The sequence below is a fragment of the Venturia canescens genome, chromosome 4 (assembly GCF_019457755.1).
Source record: "Venturia canescens isolate UGA chromosome 4, ASM1945775v1, whole genome shotgun sequence".
Classification (NCBI taxonomy): domain Eukaryota; kingdom Metazoa; phylum Arthropoda; class Insecta; order Hymenoptera; family Ichneumonidae; genus Venturia; species Venturia canescens.
The window spans coordinates 18517999-18538714 of record NC_057424.1 but is presented as its reverse complement, the minus strand read 5'-3'; the positions used below and the strand labels follow the sequence as shown (position 1 = coordinate 18538714).

At 36.7% G+C, this 20716-nt stretch overlaps 5 protein-coding genes across 13 annotated transcripts; 2 read left to right on the top strand and 3 right to left on the bottom strand.

Annotated features, from left to right (window-relative positions):
- Positions 1-1430: 1430 nt before the first annotated feature.
- On the bottom strand, positions 1431-7034 carry SMSr (Sphingomyelin synthase related). Of its 7 annotated transcripts, none has more exons than XM_043416211.1 (7): positions 6829-7034; positions 6536-6722; positions 5572-5952; positions 4810-5138; positions 4424-4567; positions 4187-4341; positions 1431-3893 (listed from the first exon to the last, which is right to left on the bottom strand). In XM_043416211.1, exons 3-7 carry the CDS (start codon positions 5872-5874, stop codon positions 3493-3495), a joined length of 1332 nt encoding a protein of 443 aa, XP_043272146.1. In that variant the 5' UTR covers positions 5875-5952; positions 6536-6722; positions 6829-7034; the 3' UTR covers positions 1431-3492. The 7 variants fall into 7 exon arrangements, with proteins under 7 accessions (XP_043272146.1, XP_043272147.1, XP_043272148.1 ...); XM_043416212.1 differs by having other exon boundaries at positions 6839-7034; XM_043416213.1 differs by having other exon boundaries at positions 6536-6633; positions 6839-7034.
- Positions 7035-7241: 207 nt separating this feature from the next.
- LOC122410252 (lymphokine-activated killer T-cell-originated protein kinase) lies at positions 7242-9339 on the top strand. Its single transcript, XM_043418393.1, has 5 exons — positions 7242-7561; positions 7642-7881; positions 7972-8265; positions 8432-8677; positions 8883-9339. Exons 1-5 carry the CDS (start codon positions 7438-7440, stop codon positions 9068-9070), a joined length of 1092 nt encoding a protein of 363 aa, XP_043274328.1. The 5' UTR covers positions 7242-7437; the 3' UTR covers positions 9071-9339.
- Positions 9134-15609, bottom strand: LOC122410254 (syntaxin-1A-like). 2 transcript variants are annotated; one of them, XM_043418397.1, is made up of 9 exons: positions 15542-15609; positions 15359-15454; positions 15027-15120; positions 14879-14953; positions 9977-10177; positions 9770-9846; positions 9543-9680; positions 9333-9443; positions 9134-9270 (listed from the first exon to the last, which is right to left on the bottom strand). In XM_043418397.1, exons 1-9 carry the CDS (start codon positions 15572-15574, stop codon positions 9199-9201), a joined length of 897 nt encoding a protein of 298 aa, XP_043274332.1. In that variant the 5' UTR covers positions 15575-15609; the 3' UTR covers positions 9134-9198. The 2 variants fall into 2 exon arrangements, with proteins under 2 accessions (XP_043274332.1, XP_043274330.1); XM_043418395.1 differs by having other exon boundaries at positions 9255-9443.
- On the top strand, positions 10417-17316 carry LOC122410248 (condensin-2 complex subunit D3-like). Of its 2 annotated transcripts, none has more exons than XM_043418387.1 (3): positions 10417-14309; positions 14413-14781; positions 15529-17316. In XM_043418387.1, the coding sequence occupies exons 1-2, from the start codon at positions 10678-10680 to the stop codon at positions 14666-14668; spliced, it is 3888 nt and encodes a 1295-aa protein (XP_043274322.1). In that variant the 5' UTR covers positions 10417-10677; the 3' UTR covers positions 14669-14781; positions 15529-17316. The 2 variants fall into 2 exon arrangements, with proteins under 2 accessions (XP_043274322.1, XP_043274323.1); XM_043418388.1 differs by lacking the exon at positions 15529-17316 and having other exon boundaries at positions 10417-14022; positions 14153-14309; positions 14413-14550.
- Positions 16576-20538, bottom strand: LOC122410253 (ankyrin repeat domain-containing protein 29). The gene is made up of 8 exons (XM_043418394.1): positions 20012-20538; positions 19625-19735; positions 19283-19381; positions 19092-19190; positions 18423-18521; positions 18028-18225; positions 17846-17941; positions 16576-17577 (listed from the first exon to the last, which is right to left on the bottom strand). The coding sequence occupies exons 1-8, from the start codon at positions 20021-20023 to the stop codon at positions 17377-17379; spliced, it is 915 nt and encodes a 304-aa protein (XP_043274329.1). The 5' UTR covers positions 20024-20538; the 3' UTR covers positions 16576-17376.
- Between the last annotated feature and the right edge of the window lie 178 nt (positions 20539-20716).

Genomic DNA, 20716 nt, shown 5'->3' with positions numbered 1-20716 from the left:
TCGGGATGAAGAAAAAGAAGAAAATCCATCTATCGGTGTAACTGATGGACGTTGACCCCGTGTCACCTTAAATGGCAAACGATATTCCGAAAGTAAGTTACGAACAACAACCCGAGGATCTTGGGAAGAAACTTGATGCCTGTTTTCTCGTTCTAAACTCTCGCCAAGACTCTTCCATTAACATCGAAAACTGCTCGTTGTACAACCGACATTTACGTATATACATATCCACGCGTATATTTACAGAGTGTCTTGAAAATTGAGTTCAAAATTTTCGGAGCACGTGAGACGTCAAATTTCGAATAGAAAAGTTGTTGCAAATTTTTCTCTACGATCCACCGTTGACGAGATATTCATTGGGATTTGATCCCCCAATGAGAACGATGATCGTGGGAGGCAAGAATTCAAAGCGTCGCATTGCTCGTTACCAATCGATGAATATCTGCCAAACGATGAATCGTTCAAAAAAACACCTTTTTCAAGTTTTTCTAATCCTTCGGCTGAGGGAAGCTCAGTCACGACTTTCCGTACACAATGTATACGAGTGCATGGGCAGATGTGTAATCCATTCGGTCGAAAGTTGTTTTTGTACACGGTTTGCACACCGATGCCGGGGTATGAGAAAAAGCAGAATAGATAGGCTCGTCCTCGTTTGTTTCTTTTCCCTCTTCTTGCTACTTCTTCATTGGGTTATCGATCCTGCTCGTCGTCCATCGATCGTTCCGTATCGCCAAACGTGGTAGAAAGACCTTACAACATCCTTTCGTGCATCCTCTCACATGTGAGAAATATCCAAGAGGAAAGGAATTTTATCTGAAGGGCTGGGAAAAGAAATGCAGTAATTAAGGAGGCACGTTGTACACCTGGGACGAATAAAAGCCATGAAAGATTTTTCATCGCTCGGAGCAATCCGTTGGAAGCTCTTTCGTAAGACTCCGGACATACATTCGAGAAGCTAATGGTCATTCGCGGCCGAATGTCATTCGGGAACGGCGATATACGAATTTGGAGTCTCGCTGAACCGATTTCCTTACATTATGGCCTGTGCACGGATAATGATTGTTTACAGTGCACTAAAATCAACAATATTTTTCCCCTTCTCTTCGAGTCGTTGGCCAGAGTTTGGCTGGAACCGAAAACATTGTATTTCAACAATTCGTAAAATCGTATTCTCGCTAAAGATCTTAATTCGAACTCGACCTGAAATCAATCAATAAATTCAAATATTTTTGCACAATGTTTTAAGAACCGACTGTGTATCGACAAGATTTTCTGAAGTGGCCCTTAATTCTACGTGCGTTTGTGAAAAAAATGCGATGCAGTTGGATACGAGATATTAACGCAACGATTTCGTATTTTCTTATTGCAATAGCAAACGCATAACGGAGATAGTCGTGAAGAAAAATGTTCACGTTCGTCACTCGACGAAGTAACAAAGTGATACATTTATTGGCAAACGCGTATATAACAATAATAACAATAATTCATTAATTTTCATTTCTTGTATATTTATAAACCAACATATAAACGAAAAAAATTCTTGTAGCTTCGTCTCTATCTCTCTCTCCCCATTTCGTAAATTTGTAGTAGTGATCTGTGCATGAGAATCATTTAAAACTAAGTGACGTTTTATTTCGTCTTTGTAGTTTGTATTTGTAGCCCTTTCAGAGACGAAAATATCAACGATGTGGGGGCTATTTGAACCGTCTTTCGATTGCCGGCCGAGGGTGTACAGCGTGTGACTTTTTATCAGTGAAGTGAATTCGTTTATGTACATTCATTTATCTATTCCTTTGTTTAAATCAATGGTTTCTCAAATGTTTGTATGTGTAAACCAATTTCTCGATACACACTAAAAAAAAATTATACTCGTGATAATATTACAGTCGACGAACGATAGCCAGCTTTCGATGGAAACAAAAAAACGAACACATTCGACCGAGAGATATCGAAGAAAAAAAGTAATTAAAGTAACGAGAACCGTTCTACGAGGATCCGAACCCTTTGAGTAGGGAGGTTCGGAGTTATACGTCAAAGTTCAAACATTGCCATAAAACAGTATTTTTTTATGAGAATCTAAAAATAAAAAGGAACAATTGTCAAATGATAGCAAATTTTCTGTATACGATTTTGCACTTCTCTAGCCTCTAACTTAACGGCATTCTACGTCACATGAAAGAACGCCAAACACATTTTTCTTTCCTCACCTAATTATTTATACAAATTAGCTAAAAACATTGAAAAAATCAATTCGAAAGAAATGACACAAAATTATTTGTCAAGTTTCGTGTGTCTCTATCGAATTTTCTTTGGTGCGTCGTTGCCCCACTTAAAGTAACAAGATTGAATTTCTACCTCTCCTTCTCCCTATTTATTATCTACTTTTTGTCTTTCATCGTCACAAAAGCATCGATACAAAATCTAAATAGAAACTATACCACAATTTTTTTATCGAATTTTTCGCTCGGAACACTCTTTTTACTTTTTCCTTCATTGTTTTGTTTTGTTTTTTTGTTTGTTTCTTTGTTTGTTTTACAATTATATATCGATACAAAAATATCAATCAGTTAAAAGTTACGGTATACGCTCTTCGATATTTTCTTCTCCCTCTCTTTCTTCCTATCGTTTTCTTACACTTCTTATCATCTTTCCCGAGCCAAATTTCGTTGGCCGTACGAGGATTTAAAAGATTTATGATTTTACTAATCTTGATTTGATCGAGAGTCATGGCAAGTGTTTTTTTTTTTTACCCCGAGTGAGATCTTAAGGAAATGAGATACGATGAAATCGAGTTTGCGCATGTGTTGATTGGGAAAATGATCATCATTTCTATTAATCGACTGGTCCTCTGTCAAAAACATATCAAACATCCGGCTCCGAAAATACATGTCATATTGAAAGTCTTTGAATTCGAGCCCTTTCCTTATATGCCAGTAAAAAAAAAAAAAATATAAACTTGACTTCAAAATTACTTTGTTCGTGAGGACCATATTTCGAGAACTTGGCATAATATTATAATTAAATTTGAACGATTAATGCAAAACATTTGTTACCATGACCCTAATTTCGTAAGATGAAAGCTTGTAATACTTGAGGCGGACGACCCGCAATATACATAAAGATGCATAACTCGGTTATCATTCTGAAAGTCGTTTCGAATATTATAACTAACAACTTTATATATTTATACAAACGACTGATTTTCTGTAAGTTTACATATGCTCAGTATTAAAAAATCTTTAAACGAATAAACTTTGCAAAATCAAATAAATCAATGATGTTGATCAAAATTGGGATCTTTTTCACCAATGAATTATTCTACAAGTTTGTTGAAGAAAAAAAATCTCACACCATCGAAAGGCGCTTTGTAGGGGAAAAGAAAATTGTTCTATAAATTCATTAAAAATTGTTTTCGGTAATCTCACTCAGCGAGAATACCGCTCGCATACGGAGACAAAATTTTTACTATGAATCATGCAGCAACGAGCCACGCTATAATCCTTTCTTTTTTAAATTCGCTTCGCCGTTCGCTGAGCTAATTTTTTTTTCAAACTTACAACGTGATCGCACAAACTTTCCAACGTCGTTGCAACGACAGGCTAAGTTGTAAATAATCAAGGACGGCGTCTCGTATTCGTTCGGAACAATACCGTCGACCGAGGACTCGAAAAAACTGAACAATGGAAACCATATCCTCGTTCTGTTCGAGTCACGTTGCATCAGGGCCTGATTATTTGCCAATGTATGGTAATACAAGAAGAGCCTCGACGTTATGTAAAAAGCGACGAATACGTCGATCGAGTAGTGCTCGTGAGCAGCCAAAATGAAAAATATTCCGAACATATTGAGCATCCACGTAAATGTGTGAAGAAAGTACAAGTTCCTTGGTGTATCTGTAAACGAAAAACTCTTTCAAAAAAGTGTCCGTGTGAGCGAATCATAATTTCGTGACAAAATCAATGTTTCTATTTTTTAGCCCAGTGCACGTTTCAATTTTCTACGGAATCATTTTTTGTATTTCATCATCATTCTTTTATCAAAAATTTTACTTCTGTGCTGAGACATCGAAAGAATTACAAAAATTAGCGTATATTTCGTACCGTCAATCGACAAATTTCTTGACATTGCTGCAAAAATTTAGTCTGATTTTTCTGGGATATTATTCCAGAAGCATGGTAATACTCACATTCGGTAATGAAAAAATTCAGCATAGTCAAGGCCACGGTGTGACCGCTGAACATATAGTCACCGCAAGTTCTTACGCCTTGTATTGACATTCCGGCTCCTCGCCAAATCACATATGCCATTGCGATTTTATTGTACAATTCGCCGTAAGCAGTGCTACGAATTATCGGTACATTGTTCTTATTTTTACAATTTTTGTCTTAAAGTACGTTTGACAAAAAAAATGCATTCTTCTTACCTCGCCCAAGGCTCGTCAGAAATTGTTCTTGGTTGGCACTGCAAATGCGCTCCTGGTACGGAGAGCGACGTGATGAGCATTGTTACACATCGCAATAAGAAGACCGTACCCGAGAGAGCGAAAAATCTTCTCAGCAATATGAACCTAAATTTTATCTCTCATTAAAATCTCATTTTACAGTTAAATTAAGAGGCTACAATTCAAACAGCTTGTAAGTATTAGGGAAAAGAAACTTAAAATCGTTGTTTGATTAAAATCGTAGACTCAAGAGACAATTTATGAACTGTTTATTGTTCGAATGATGCGAGCTTCAAAATCGTTCATTTGTAGGACTCTTTTTTTTCGTTACACCAGAGGAAAACACATATTTATATAAGAACACTTACCTGTATCTGTGAAATATTAAAACAACGAGCCATATGGCAAATAGAAGAGTTCCAGTGACCTCGCACATGTCAAATGCCCACGGTATGTGTGGTACATTGTCCAGAAATATGTCCGGTAATGGAGGATACTTTTTCATGTCAGGTACACGATCGTGAACTATTACCATGACGAATGCCGTTATCCAAGTAACTATGAATAAGTATCCGAGACTTATGAATGCCTTCCAGATTTCTGGTGGTAAATGTGACGCATGGCCATCTTCGGATACCGATGCGGAGCAAAACTCGGGCTCAACCGAACCCTCGTTGTTCGATAACGCACCCGGTAACTGAAAAGTCATTATTTTTAAAAACATCAATCAAAATTTCCTTTCCACTTCTGCAAACATGGGACCAAACTTTTCGTACTTCTCACAAATTCAGAAATTAATTTGGATGTGATCCAGATCGAAACACATTTGTTGTAATGGAGAAAAATTTCTAGATCCCGAAAAGAAAATCAAAATCTGCCCAAATAATATGCGAAAAAGATCAAGAATTGGAATAAAAAGCTTCGATATAAAAGTTTGGAAGTTGATGTTGTTTAAGTGAAATTTAGAAAAATAATGAAAGATTTTTATTGCAACATATCAATGGTCTTAGAAACAAAAGAGAAAAAAAAACAAACTATCGGTGCAAGGAATAGAAGCGGTTAAAAAGAATCCAGAAATTTCACAGAAATCATAATTTGCAGTTCTCGTTCTTTGCAAGAAAAAAAAATACCTCGTGTTTCTGTTGCGCGTAAAAGCTGCTTGAGGGAAAGAGATCGATTTGTCCAAGTTCAAAGAGAAGTCCGACATTGTCGCGTTGGAGTCTTTTGATGCTGATGAAGAGTTTTTTGTAGGGTCCGAGTTTGTGAACAGTGTGTTTGTCTCCGACAATATTATCTTCTTCTTTAAGAGTGAGAAGTGCTTTGCCGTCTATTTCATGAAAATCAAAATGACTTATGTAATCTTTGTGTCCACTTTCTTCGAGCCAGAGGAGAACGTCCTCGCGGCTCCATTCGGCAACGCTTCTAGTCAGCATTTCGAGAACGAGTATTGTGCCAAGTTTTTTCTTCTGTGTGCTTTTGTTCGGCTAGAACAGTATGGACTAAATTCTTCCCTGAAAAAAAAAATCACAGGATCAAGCTTCAAAGACTAGTCAATTTTTATTTTCAAAATTTCTAAAAATCGCAGACAGAAAGAAAATCCGACTTTTACAAGTACCGACTATGGATGTGTAGAATAGATCCTTTGTTCCACTCATCGATGGGATATTGTTACACAATAAAAAACAATACTTCTAAATTGCATGTAAGAGCTCTATTTTTTTAAATATCTCTCTGTGATCAAAGAAGACTTTGACCTACGTGTCATTGACTCATTCTCCTCTATAGATAATCTTATCTCTCACTTACCAAATCTCACAAAAAAATGTTAAGCACCCGGGTAACATCCACGACGCTCGTAATCGCATCGATTATGAGTCTTATAAACAAGAAGGAAAAAAATACGAGCTGGAATGCAAAACTTCAGTGGTTTTGTTCGAGACAATGCAATGTTTTGATAAACACGTGTGTATAACCGAGAAGTTTAAAGGAAAAGCAAAGAGACAGAAAAAAAATGGAAAAACTGACAGTAATAAATTTTTGAATATGAATAGCGACCAGACGACGCAACAACAATGAAAAATAATTAAAACTCACCTACAAATCATTGTCATCTGTCCATCGCGTGATAGTGACGGATATTCAAAAACTGCGATTGTCGTATACCAGATTCGTCATGAGACTCGCGTCGTCCGCTACGAAACGATTATCTTCTATTTTTTTATTATTTATGGATCACAAGCAAAACTTTTGGACACGCAAGAGCGTGTAGCTATATTGATATCTATAAATGTATGAACTAAAATTTATATACACATATATACACGGGAGGAGAATGTCACTGTCAGTGCGAAGGCGAAGAAAATCTTATGAAAAGTCGATCAACGAACCGTTACAAACCATTAGCTTTATTGTATATTACGCAGAATTTGATATATTTTCCTCTGTCTCAACCTCGCGCGAGGTTTGTGTTCTCGTGGAGCTTTGTGTGCCACGCCACACAAAAGTACCTCGAGTGACATTAACACATATACAAAGGTGCCGTTAGTCGCGGGATCGCGTGGAATAACAGATCTGTAATTAGACAAATAAAATGAGACGAAACACTCCCCCTCTTCCTCCCACCCTCCCCAGACTTTTATCAAACAGAGATTTGTCACAGTGATCAACGATATAACTATATATATAATACGTATACACAATTTTTCACAAAATTACAACAGTTGATATGTTACCGACGGAAGGTGATAAAAATGGCCGGTGAAGCAGATTTATATATGACGCATTTTTGTTTTCGTCTGGAAAGAAGAAAAAAGGCGGGCAAACCGTAAACGGCCTGATCAGGTGATACTGTATTCGTAGCGTGTTTTTTCGTGTAGTTTTCACACAAAACGCCTCATTCCGGCGTTGTTTTTCACTGAATTTCATTCGTTATACATAAAGTACCAAAGAAAACCTTATTATATTGTAATAACGGAAAATTAGTTCACCTTGAAAAAATGGCAGAATTTAAGACACCAACGTCCAAAAAATTTCGTTCAAGGATTGAAAATAATTCGGAGTACGAGACACCCATTGTTATTCCCGCATCGCCCTATCTTCAACAAATCGGCTACGGTTGTGGTCAGACAATTTTCAAATTAAATCTATCGTCTATACATATAAATGTATTCAAAATTTGTGTCTAACATTTTTTTCCTCAGGCGTCAATGTTTTTACTCTGGAAAGATCACCAAAGATCGGACATGTACGTTCACCATGGGCTGTCAAGAAAAGGAACAACCGAATCGCTCACCACGACAAGAAATACAACGAACGTATTCGGCTGGAAGCTGATATATTGCGAAAACTGAATCACCCCAACATCATTGGATTTAGAGCATTCACCATATCACCCACCGGGGATCCTTGTCTCGTCATGGAACAGCTGGATAATTCATTGGGTAATTTCTAATTTTCATTGAATTTTTCATGTTTTTATACATGTATTAATGTACTTATTTTATTTTCCTCTACATTAAAATGTTGCTCAGGTGATAAGATAGAAGAAAGGCAGGAAGAAGGAGCAGGACCATTCCCACCCGGCAAGATTCTGACTGTGGCTCGTGAAGTTGCCAATGCATTGGAGTATCTTCATCACGAAGTTCACATTCTTCACGGCGATTTGAAGAGTTATAACATTTTGTTGTCCCAAGATTGGAAGTTGGTTAAAGTTTGTGATTTTGGAGTGTCCGTACCTCTCACTAAAGATTTACAGATGAACGACTCGAAGAAGGATGTCATGTATACAGGCACAAAATGCTGGAATGCTCCTGAAGTAATATTTGGTAAGATTTTTTGTTTCTCCCTGAGATTTTCAAAAAACTTTTCATTTTTGAACAAAAATTTCAAAGAATTTTTTACTCAACTGGAAATCGTTTATTATTTTTACAAATAATACAAAGTGTCCCATGCATTTGTCCCAATCAAGTCTTTTTTTTCATTGTTTTACAGAAAATGGTCCCATCACTAATAAAACTGATATTTGGTCTTACGGACTTGTCATTTGGGAAATGATAGCCACGGTGCCGCCTCATTCCGAACATTTTGATGGAGATGAAACTCCCACATCGTCTATGGATATTTCACTTTTGGATAGTAGCGACCCCCAAACCATGGACACCAAAGAAAATTATGATCCCAATGATCTCACGGACGAGAGTATATCGTTTCTCGAAGAAAAATCTTTTGGAACATTTGGTAATTTGATTTTATTTGAAAAACATTTACAAATTCAAAATCACTTGGCTCATAAAATTTTTTCAAAACATTCTCTTGCATACCAAATAAAAAGTAGGTCAAATTTTGTTTCGCTTGAAAAAAGATATAACAAAATGTTTTGCTCTTGAGTAGAAGGTTTTAAAAGTTCAATGGGAAAAATAGCTCATCATTTTTTATACTCCAGGTACTCGACCAGCTTTACCAGCAATACACATTGGGCCAGAATACGATCAAGTGCTCGAAATATTTATTGCTTGTACAGACAGCGATTACAAGACGAGACCAAGCGCCAAGGGTCTCGTGCAATTTTTCAAAAATTACGCAAAGTCCCCTACACCAAGTTCGTCAAAATCCGCGAATAAAGAAACGTAGGCAATTTAGTCTAAGAAGCATAATTCAAAACAAAAACAACCTCACGTTTCACAAATTAATCACGAATGAATTCTTCAGATTAACAGGAAGAGTTTTCAATATTCGAGAATCCATTGACGTTTTCATTTTTATAAATATACAGCTATAATCAATACTAACACTACGATTAGAACGCTGATTATAATTATTTTACATTTCCTCTGAAAAGAAAAACACTGTTAGTCGTGTTACGAAAAAATGGTAATAAAAATCGTTTCCGTACCCTTTTATATCTGCGACCCTTTTGCTCAGCTCTCACGAGATCGCAACGACCACTGTCAACGTTTTCTGTTGCTTGACATGCAAAATATTCTATGCAGTTTATTTGATCACCCTTAAAACAAAATCGAAATCAGCGTTTAAATAAATATATTTATTTAATAAATAATCATTGATTATTAATTTAGTTAGTATTAAAAGATCATTGACGTACCTGTTTCTCAACCATAAAAGCCATCTCGTGAAAAATGTCTCTTATTTCAACAATGGTTTTTTCCAGTTTCAAAACCTCCTCGTGCCTAGATTGTATTTCCGACAATTGCTGCCGCGCTATTCGGCTATCCTCCAAAATCTGCAGCGTTAATTATATGAAGATATTATAAAATAAGACCAGACATAGACTTGTTTCTAAATAAAATCAAACAAACATTCGATACTTTCATTGTCGACGAATAGACTTGTTTTTTCTTCGTCCACAATTTCTTCCACGTTTTCGACGATTGAAGGCGACTTTTTTACTGCAATTTCGAACATTATTTGTGATATATTTTTTATTTCCAGGGGATCGAAGAAGTTTCAAAAAATGAGTTCTCTCCTAGTGAATTAATCTAAAAAAAGCCTTTTTTACAATGCTCCTCGATAACGTACTCAAATTCCTTTGTTGGTTCAACAACGCCGAACATTTCTCATGATAACGTAGTAAAGATTCATTGTACTCGAGCATTATATCTGCAAACATTTGTCTCATCGTCGAATACTGCAAAATTTTTATTCTAACGAACGTAGAACTATCTCTGGTCGTATCAATCGACGAGAGATCCTCGGTATTTGTGGTATCCCCGATGAATTCTAAAAGTACAGTGAATCATAAAAATTTGTTTATTCGTTACAACAAAAATTATTGAATTTTTATCAGCCATTAGTTGGAACGAAATGAAGTGTAGTAAAAATAATTTTGATAATAATTCTGTGTTTTTTTTCCTAAATAATAAACGTTTCATCAATAAGCGCAAAAGCGCTGTTCCTTGCTAAGTCGTCGCCATTGTTATTTCGTAGCATTGAGCATTGTTGTTCGAGCGTCGCATGGGCATGTTGGGATGTTGGTTCGTTACGCAACACCGGTTTTTCTGGTATAAACACAATCAAAACAATAGGTCAAGGAAGCAAAAGGTTATGAGCCAAATATGGTTGATATTCCCTAGTAAAAGACTAAAGTGAATGAGTGATTTGAAACAGTGTTTCAAATCACTGAAACTGTTTGATAAGTTCCATGCGTCGTTGATGGAAAAAAATGCGTGTTAAAAGTGAGGTTATGTGTTGTTAACGAAAGATCTTGGCAATCGTTGGTGATGGAATCATTGCACGGGGTATTCGATAGTTTCAAATTGGACGAATTGGATCAAGGATGGATAAATCAAGTATACGGGAGTGCTTTTTCGAACGTGGAAAATGTACCGATAGATTATCTCGTCTTTCTCGAAAGTTCAGAAATGATGGAATTACTCAAAGACGCGTGCAACGTAGTGAAAAGTTGGATATCAAACAATGGTGATGTACCAGTTGAAAAGGACGAAGTTTCGTGGGAGACTTTGATTGCGATGAATTTTGAAATTCAAAGTCTCTTGTCGGTACTCGCTTATTTAATGAAAAATGGGCAGTCTTTTGATGCCAGTCAAGATTCTCGTCAGTCGTGTCTCCGAGCTACGAGCCTGTATTTTGTGCTTCTAACAATACCAGGGAGCAATGCTTTTCAGGCATTCCAGCCGAATCTTTACGAAGTGGCTCTGAAAAGTTTAGAGTTATCACAGCGTTTGGCTCCTAGAGAAAAAAATACAAAACGTTGCAATTTCAACAATTCGGAAAATTCTACTAACAATGTGGGCAGCTCAGACGTTGTTCCGAACTTATCGAATTCTCAAAGCATAGCTCTGACTCGAGGTCTGAATGCTGTTGTGTACGACCTTGTAACGATGCTAAAATCTACTTGTACATCCATGGAAATTCGCTTATTGGAAACAACTATTTATTATTTAGTTGAAATAACAAAACTTGCAGAAGAGGCAATTAATCCTCAAAGGAGCAAAGAAGCTACCCTCAATTCATTAGCTTACAACGCTTATGTAGCTTTGGAACAAATTTGCAACCCCAAATATGCGGCGGTTCCTGCAATATCAAGAATCATTGCAAAATATATGCTCCCACAATTTCTGGTTTCTGCCACTAATTTATCACCTAAGCAAGTAGCCATGGTAAGAGAATCAACCATGTATTTCTTCAATAATTTACTTGCTATCCATGGTAAAGAAGTACAATCTGCTCTAATCATTTTGCTTCAACATATCATGATGAAATGTCCTGATAAAGTAGACGGAAGACAAAAACAAGCTGCAATCATAATAAGATTTTTCTATATATGCTGCAACGATGAAAGCTCTTTGAAAGAATGTCTAAAATATCTTGTCCATCTTTGCCATCACAACAAAATATACTCTAGAATATTTGCCCAGGAGATTGTGGGAAAATTTATCATGGAATTATCAGCCTCGAGGAACCACAGAGAGGAGGAGAATTCAGAGATTTTGCGCCAGGCCAAAGTGGAGCAGATTTTATTAGCCTGTGCAATGGGACGTTGTTTCGATGTTTCCAGCATGGTTAGAGGACGAGCGATGGCCACACTTGCAGAATACACTGACTCCGTCGACAGATTGCCGGTCAGAAAAATCTTTCAAAATCAGCTAAATGGACAGACAAGAAAATTTCTAAGTTTGGAAATCATAGAAGATTGCATGAACAACGAAAATTTGGATGCTTTGTTACCAGACACGGAGGAAACAATTGCAATGTTAAAAGATCGACTGGAAGATGAAAGAGCTTTGGTGCGAAGAAGCACGCTCCAAGTACTCTGCAACGGCATTTTAATATCTCCAGAACTGCTGGACAATTTGCTGCCCCTAATTCGTCAACGCTGTCGAGATTCCATACTCACTGTAAGACGCTATGCAATTCGGATACTAACAAATCTATTAGAAGAGTTTCCGGATAAAGCAGGACTCTGCGAAGATTGGGTTGATTCTGTCGTTCCACGAGTTTTTGATTCTGAGGCCAAAGTTCAAGAAGAAGTGTTGGCCGCGTTGGAAAAATTGACAATCAATAGAATAACCGCTTACAATCCTAACAACCCAGCGATCGACTTGCCTTGGAGGATTCTCAATGAAATAGCTATCAACAAAATGGGCGATCATCTAACAAAAGCCTGTAGTGTTTGGCTCGAAAACAATCTGGTCAACGATAAAAAAATAGCCATAATCAAATCTCACATCGGAATGTACAACAACATGGGTGCATGGCTGCTGCTCGCTTCTATAAGTGAGAACAAAAAATTATCAGGAATGCAAACTTATTACACTTTTTATGGCAGGTCACTCGTCGACTCTGATCATTCGGACGTTTATCTCGCGAGTCTCATGCTTCGAGTGCTTCATAATTCTTGGTCGACTTTCGACGATCTCACGCTACAGCAAATATCGAAAGACATTACGAATTATTTGAAGACTTATCGTGTCAAAGTTCCTCTCATACGTCACAGTCTGGATATACTGTTGGATATTACAAAGTATCTTGAAAGGATCAACAACGAGACTCGAACAATCGAGGAATCGGAGATTACGAGAGAGCTAGTGAGACTGTCCGAAACGACGATAACTCGCGTCGTCGAGTCCGATCTTCCAGAGAGCTCAAAAAATTTGCTCTTCCGAGCGGTTTGTACCCTCGGTCACGCCTCTTTCTTGTCGTGGTCCGAAATATCGAAGGATGTGAGGCGAATTCTCCAACGCTTTTTACTCGAATGGAACAACTTGCCTCATTGGGTCAGAGACAAGAATCAATTGCAAGGAGCTGCTGTCACGGTCTTGGGACAACAGTCTCTCATTAATCGTGATATCGCGGTCGAAATGACTCCGATTTTTGGCTATCTTCTGTGCAACAAAAGTGAAAATTTGCATCGGCAGACCGTTGGCGATTCGCAGCAAGCGAGCGACACGAACTTTGACAAGCGAAGAGAACGTTTGAACTACGAGAACATGGCTAATGGTCCTGTCGTCAGAATAAACGCTGCTAAGGCTCTTGCCGATATTTGCTCACGTTTCACCGCCCTCGTCGAGCCATACTTGACCGATATGTGCATAAGCATGAAAGATCCGAATCCAGAAGTTCGCCAAGTTATTCTCGTATTATTCATTCAACTTTTGGTCGAAGATACGATTATGATAAAAGAAGCATTTTTCTTTTATATTCTAACGATGCTGGCTGACGATGATTCGACGATACGTCAAATGACTGTATTTTTGATAAAGGAACGACTTCTTGCTAAAAACAAAAATCTCATAACCCAACAACTGTTGAATGGAATTTATCACTTCAACGATTATGAGAGACGATCGAGCGTGAAAAAACGTCGTCGTAGAGTCGATCAGAGCGCTTTGAGCTTGACCGGTAACGACAACGAAAAGAAGCGTCAAACGATATACGATTTTATGCTCGAAAATCTTGATTCACCGGGAAAATTATCTGTCGTAGTTAAATTGACGAAACACATTTTGAATCCTCGTAGTAACGACCGACTTGACGTTCGGAGTGAAAAAGGAATTTCGCTCATTCGAGACACCCTTTACATCATAACCAGCGATCACCTCCAAGTGAGTTCTCTGTCGAGGCAAAGCATCGACGACGATAATAATCCCGAGGAAACTGGAAATTCGTCTGCGAATTCGGTAATCGTCGAGGCCATGAAGAATCATCGTCATCACGTTTTCTTGCCTTGCCTAGTCGAACTCAAGAGGCATTGTGAACGGTTGCGTTCTCCGATACTCGAGGAAGTTAACAAAATCCTTGTGCAAACCATCGCCGATTCCTGCAAGGAAGCTCTCACCGGTTTGTACAACGAGTATCCCAAATTAGAGCGAGAAATTCAACGTGACTCTCGGTAAAATTCCCTCTTTTCCTGACACTCCAGTATTATCCTCGCTTTATTTTCGTTTTTTATTTATTTTTTACTTCTTTTTTGCCGGAACGTTTTATTCGAGTAGAAAATATGCTAAGCGAGCTCACAAGGAAACTGTTGAGAACGACGATGAGACAAGCTACCACGAAACACCCAAAAAATCCAACCTCGATGGAAACTCTATTTTAATCAGTCCCAATCGCCAGCTGAGGATCGTCCTCAGAAGAATATCAACTCTCACGTATCCTGGCACTGCCGTTTGTAACCCCGGACCAACCGAGGACAACCAAGATGGAGAATGCGCTTTGGATCCGCGGAAAGTACTCTTTGATAAAAATTAATCTACCGGAATTGAAGATTTTCCACACGTATCTCATCACACGTATGATTAATCGAGAATTCTCATTGCGATGATGCGACCTTAACTATCGATGGGAAGAGATCAAATTTAAAGGTACATGTTAGGCACAAATACAGAATCTAAATATAACAAATTTTTAGAAGAGCAAATGCACCAAAAGTCCGAATTTATATTACTTTGCGCTACTCACCTTTCAATTGTTTGTGAATTCGCGCAGCCGTCAAGTTTATTATCATCGTCCGACCCTCTAATTCTGTTCTGATATCTGAAAACGTTCGTTGCCATTACTTCGTTGTTTGACAAAGAAAACGAAGCTTGTGACAGCTTTCAATTGTTACCTGGATTCGTGTGAGACAGTACATTGTTGTGCAAGTCTTTTATTAACTCCACGTTGTTAACAATTAGTTTGATCAATTCACGTATTTCGGCTGCCTAAACCAAGTTTTAATCCGATTAGAATGATTATGGTCCTTAAAGATATTTTACTTCGTCAATTTTAAATATTCCTAATTCATGCAAAATTTGTAGTTTTAATTTTTAAATTATAGTTATCTCGGTTCCACAATATTTTTTCAAATCACAAAGTATGATTTTATATTCACCGATTTTTAGAATTGTTTTACTAAATTTTTGAATTTGTCCAATGGAATAAGATTTATGTGAAACGTACTTTCTCAAGAACGCCTTTGATCTTTTTACTCGAAGATCTTAACGAATTGACGTCTTGGAATAAAGATCCACCAAAATTAGAGCCACTTCTACGAGTCTAAAATGGAAGGATACATTTTCTGAAAAATAAGGCTTTTTTTTTGTAAAATAAAAAATAAATATTTATTGCAGGTAACTGCCTCACTGCCTGTAACTCAGAAATGCGATCGCGGACCATCGTCGAAACAAGGCGTGTTCAGTGCTGCGGATGACTGATTAGAACTAGAGCGGGCTCACGTTTGGTATCAGGTCTTTATCATCAGTACGCATCTTATCGCAAATTCAGCGTCGATGGAAAAAAAAAAATAGGCTTGTTCTTTTTTCCCCACCAATAATCATCAATGCGAGCTGGGGAAGGAAGTTAGCATTCAGCAGCGGATGATACTCGCTGACGCAATACGTTTCGCATCTCACAATACGAACAAAATAACGCAGCGACACTCGGCCTACTTAAGAAGGCGACAACTTTTTTTTCAGAGTGCACTAATTTTGTATCCCTCAAAATTCACTCTTGTAGGAAATGATACTTTTGATTCGTTCACAAATAATTTTCGGTTAAGAAAAATGTTTACCCATTAGAATTTTGTATAAATCGACAAAAGCTTCGTACCCGTGAAACAAAATTTGGCACGACTCCAGCCGAACTCAAAGCAACCTCAAATTTTGTCAAGCTGTACATATTCGTTGTTTGAATGCAACTTGTTATCGGATTTGAAATTTTATAGTTTTGTCGTTGATAGAAATTTAGTTATAGCTGACTTCGGGTAAGCAGCATTTCATGGAACAAAACGCATTCCCACCTTGTTTTCGATTATTCATTTTAGTATAGATTTTTATTTATATGACAGGTTTTCCTGCAATAATATTCAATGTTGTCACATCGGTCTTTCAGAGATTCGGATTTGAATTTTCATTTTATTCGATATTTTAGTATTTCATAAAATAAGATGAACGTAATTGCTCGCTCATGAATAAAAATGTACAAATTTCTATACCAAATACCGAAGACAAAGTTGACTCATTCGAAAAATCCTTTTGAAATTGTTTTTCGATGCAAATTCCATCTTCTGTCTAAGGTCTGTCTAAGGAATGCTTTTAAAGTGGACTCTAAAAGAAAGATCTTGACTATTTTTTAAATCATTTGAAAAAATTTCGCAATCAAAAAAGGCATGAAAACACTTTCCCATCATTGTACCATTTATTAAATATATGTCAACATAGTTGTTCGACAATAACAATAACAATTAACACAATCGATTATAAGAGTCGGGATCGAATGTTGCAAGAAATTGGGAAGACGTATGGTGTGCCAATATACGCGCGTCTATATATTTAGATATATTTACGTATTAAAAAACAATTAAACACATATAAATAGTCGCAGATTCGAAAAAAATGCTTCTATTTACACAACATGATTGATCGAGATGCAAGGCATACGAGTCAGTCTCATTTAAATTTCTCCCATTTTTACTACCCGACTATTTTTAATAAATTTTAATACTAATTGGCATAACTCGTTTGTTTCTCATCGCACAAACGCAACAACAAAAATTAAAATCGTCTACATTGACTATTGGACAATATTAGAAAAATATCTCTCGTGTTCACAACATGATAATGATAAAAGTGCAAATAAAACAGTTGGCAACATTCGAGGGACGGTGACTACTTTTGAAAAGTATTGCAACTCGTACTTAAACAAATAATTTAACAAAAATAATATATTGCTGGGAACAGTAAAGAAATAAAATATTAGTAATGTTAGGAAAACATAACGTATGTGATTTACCGCGAAAAGCGATTGGTAAATAGTTAATACGAACTATTCGGACGGTGCTACACTCCCATTAGATATTCCCAGCCTCTTTTATGTTCATGTAATATATATATATATATAATATATATATTTTTTAAGTATATATAAATTAATGCAACGAGATTAAATCCGAAGAAAATTGACCTTTTGTAAAACTTTGTCTAACGCGAAGCCGAAGCTCTTCCTCTGACTTTGTCTTGAAGATAGTTAGCCACTTGCGTCTGTGAATGTCTCATTGCTAATTGTAAGGGTGTCAAACCCTCGAGATTCACCAATAAAGGGTCCGCACCCGCTCCTACGAGTTGACGTGCTACGGACATATGACCAGTTAGTGCAGCTGCATGCAGAGCACTTTCTCCGTTCTGTAAAACGATGACAATCACAATAAATTATCGTTATGAAATAAAAATTGATTATAATGAAATTGAAGCGATTAAAAAATGCTAGATTTTTTTATCGACGTTATTCCACCTTTTTTACACTGGATACACTTTGACTCTGTTAAAACTTTTACCAATGAAGATAATATTAAGGATAAAAAGATTTTATAAAATGATATTTTTTTTCTACAATCACAGATTTTCTACAATCACAATTCACAGATAATCCATTTACAAAAAAGAAACTTACCGGAAGTATACCGAGTGATGGACGGTACTTGAGAAGTTCGCCTATGACCGCGGTGTGACCTTTATGGGCTGCCTTGAAAAGAGCCGTTGCCCCATCCTATAACAATAAACGAGGATTTTTCTTTATCCCCGACTCTTTAATTATTGTAAATCATATTTGTGGATCGAGACGTTAAATATTACGTGTCTGGTTGCATCGACTTTGACTCCAGCTTTTAGTAGTCTTTTGACAATATGATCATGTCCCATTTGAGCTGCTATCCATAATGCAGTCGCTCCATCGGTCCTAGCAGCATCACATTTTGCTCCTTGCTCTATGAGCATCTCAAGAATTTTCACATGGCCATTTTGCGCTGCGATGAACAGTGCTGTTGCACCGTCCTTCAATTTAATCAAACAAAACGACTATTACAAATAACACTGAGGAAAATGTATTTCAGGTAGTTAGAATCTATCATTTGTGTGAGTTCAAGAAAGAACCAAAAAGTATTGTTTTCATAGAATTCATTTTATGAGAGATAAAAATATATCAGAAAAAATTATATTTTTCATATTTTTGCAAATATGAATAATCTCACCTTCATCTGAGCATTTACATTCGCCCCTCGTTCGATCAGAGCCTCGACAACGTCAACTTGACCGCATTCGCTAGCAACGAACAATGGTGTACCCCCATCCTGTAAATCGATAGGTCTTGTTTCAACTATTAACTCTCTGATTAAGAGCTGGAATGTTTACGACGACTTAAGCAAGTGTTTCAGAAATTGCGCTTTTTACAATTTATTTTCGAAATTAAATTTTATTCAATGAGCAATTAGTTCTCATTAATATTTCTCTTTAAAATTAGACGAAAATAACGCAGATTTTTTCAAGCATTGATATTGATGTATTTCAATTTTCATACGATCCCATACTGCTCTTATCATTTTAAAATGAAGAAGCAAGCCTGATCCAAGCCCCTTCGCTCTATTTCTCCGTACGTAAATCCTTAATGGAGTCAGAAACGATCCAAATCATCTTTCAAATATTATAAGGTTCAGACGTACACTATTCTCTTTTTTTTCCAACATCAAAGATAGTGGTGTACAGTAAATCCATATTCGGTAAACATTTGATAATGAAAATTGAATTGAATGAAAGAAGCTCCGGAAAAAACGCAAAAACAAAGTTCTCTAATCCCAATCAGTAGCCAGTGCAAGTGCATTGTAGAAACTCATTGGTAAATGTTTGATGTTTAATTCACTCACAATGCTACACGAATCAATGGCTGCTCCTTCCTCCACAAGAACTGCCACAATTTCTGCATATCCACCTTGAGCAGCAAAGAATAAAGCTGTTGTTCCCGTCTGAAAATCAATCATGGAAATTATTTTTTTTTGTGTAATTGTTATTCATTGTTATACACGTATTCGAGGGAAATTCTTTATGAAAATTTTACCAATCTCTTCGCATTGGGATTTGCTCCTTGCTGCAGCAACTCAGTCACAGCATCGACATGACCTCCTGCTGCTGCCAATATCAACGGCGTTGTTCCATCCTGGCAATCACAAATATTCACACCGAGATGGAAAAATTCATTTCAAGAACATTGAACCAAACAGTTTTTTCATCATATACGTTTGCTATTTCAATGCGGCTTATGAAAAAAAAAAAATTCCTAGAATCATTTTGATTTTGAAATTTTTTTTATTAAAACCTAATGAAACCAATTCAATTTGGAATGATTCTAATTTCAAAAATGTGATTTTATGTTAATCATTTTATGAGAAAAGAGCAAAACCTTGTCTTTGCAGTCAACATGTACACGCCCAGAATCCAAAAGGATTCTGAGTCGTTTACTGTCTCCTCGAGCAGCTGCGAGATGTAGTTCAACATCCCACGGAGATTCTTTCTAAAAGAAAAAAAATACACAGTCGAATCAAGTTTAGTCTCAATGAAAATGTGATTCGTGAACATTATTTTTGAAAACAATTTAAGTGATGACGGAATAAAAAATCATAGAATAACACAATGCATAAATCGAAAAACCGAAAAACACGAATCCATATTTGGAAGAGTAGAATTTAGAGTTGACATACTTGGAACTCAATGTTTCAATGAAAAAAGTACCGGAAATTGGTAGAATTTGTGTAAGAGAAACAAAAACAGCAATTGATTGAGTACTCACCTTCATAGACATGTTAAAGCTTTCATTTACGTTTCGAGAATTAAATATGATATTCTACAAAAAAATGAGGAAGAAGTCTTTTTCCTTGTGACTAATAACACATTTTTCCTCATCGTAACATTATTTCCGGGTAACGTAAGTGCTGTTGCGTCAACGAACAGCTGGTCGTGGAAGAAAATGACACGAAGTCAAAAAAACGTTTTTTTATTTTTTCTTTTCTTTTTACTTTTTCTTCTGCTCTTTAAGGAAGAACGAAAGAGACGGGCGTCACACGTCATGAAATCGAACCCGGAGATTCCTCGCGTAAGCAACACAAGGCCACATTTTTTTGAATGATATTACGCACAATTTACATTTTGAAAGTATACACGAATTCGGCACTGTTTTGACGTTTCATCTGTTTGTGTTGAGTGTTATTTATTCGCAACAGTACCGTACTGTCCGCGACAATTGTTTTGTAAATAACGGGAACGCATGACGATATACGTTTGTAATGAAGTAATAACAATTAGTCGATACCTCCCCTGCTTGACGGCAAATTTATTTTTAGACATATACTTTTTTTTCATCAATCCACTTGATCAGCTATTGGTATTGTAAATTCTTTGATTACCATCATCTAGTAAATTAAATATTAATGGACTGCTATAGCATATATATATATTGAAAAATTTATTTTCGTGCGAATCCAAACAAAACTAACCA

What these genes read in the sequence shown, in the direction of transcription:
- SMSr (XM_043416210.1), bottom strand. Translation starts at nt 5,874, where the DNA reads ATGCTGACTAGAAGCGTTGCCGAATGGAGCCGCGAGGACGTTCTCCTC. An exon ending in TTAATATTTCACAGATACAG is followed by an intron (nt 4,568 to 4,809) that starts GTAAGTGTTCTT and finishes GATAAAATTTAG; the next exon opens with GTTCATATTGCTGAGAAGAT. An exon ending in GAATTTTTTCATTACCGAAT is followed by an intron (nt 3,894 to 4,186) that starts GTGAGTATTACC and finishes TTTCGTTTACAG; the next exon opens with ATACACCAAGGAACTTGTAC.
- LOC122410252 (XM_043418393.1), top strand. Translation starts at nt 7,438, where the DNA reads ATGGCAGAATTTAAGACACCAACGTCCAAAAAATTTCGTTCAAGGATT. An exon ending in ACAGCTGGATAATTCATTGG is followed by an intron (nt 7,882 to 7,971) that starts GTAATTTCTAAT and finishes AATGTTGCTCAG; the next exon opens with GTGATAAGATAGAAGAAAGG. An exon ending in AAAATCTTTTGGAACATTTG is followed by an intron (nt 8,678 to 8,882) that starts GTAATTTGATTT and finishes TTTATACTCCAG; the next exon opens with GTACTCGACCAGCTTTACCA.
- LOC122410248 (XM_043418387.1), top strand. Translation starts at nt 10,678, where the DNA reads ATGGAATCATTGCACGGGGTATTCGATAGTTTCAAATTGGACGAATTG. An exon ending in GAAATTCAACGTGACTCTCG is followed by an intron (nt 14,310 to 14,412) that starts GTAAAATTCCCT and finishes TTATTCGAGTAG; the next exon opens with AAAATATGCTAAGCGAGCTC.
- LOC122410254 (XM_043418395.1), bottom strand. Translation starts at nt 15,574, where the DNA reads ATGGTCCGCGATCGCATTTCTGAGTTACAGGCA. An exon ending in TCAAAGGCGTTCTTGAGAAA is followed by an intron (nt 15,121 to 15,358) that starts GTACGTTTCACA and finishes AACTTGGTTTAG; the next exon opens with GCAGCCGAAATACGTGAATT. An exon ending in AATTCACAAACAATTGAAAG is followed by an intron (nt 10,178 to 14,878) that starts GTGAGTAGCGCA and finishes CTGTACTTTTAG; the next exon opens with AATTCATCGGGGATACCACA.
- LOC122410253 (XM_043418394.1), bottom strand. An exon ending in ATGTTGACTGCAAAGACAAG is followed by an intron (nt 19,382 to 19,624) that starts GTTTTGCTCTTT and finishes TGTGATTGCCAG; the next exon opens with GATGGAACAACGCCGTTGAT. An exon ending in ATCCCAATGCGAAGAGATTG is followed by an intron (nt 19,191 to 19,282) that starts GTAAAATTTTCA and finishes ATTGATTTTCAG; the next exon opens with ACGGGAACAACAGCTTTATT.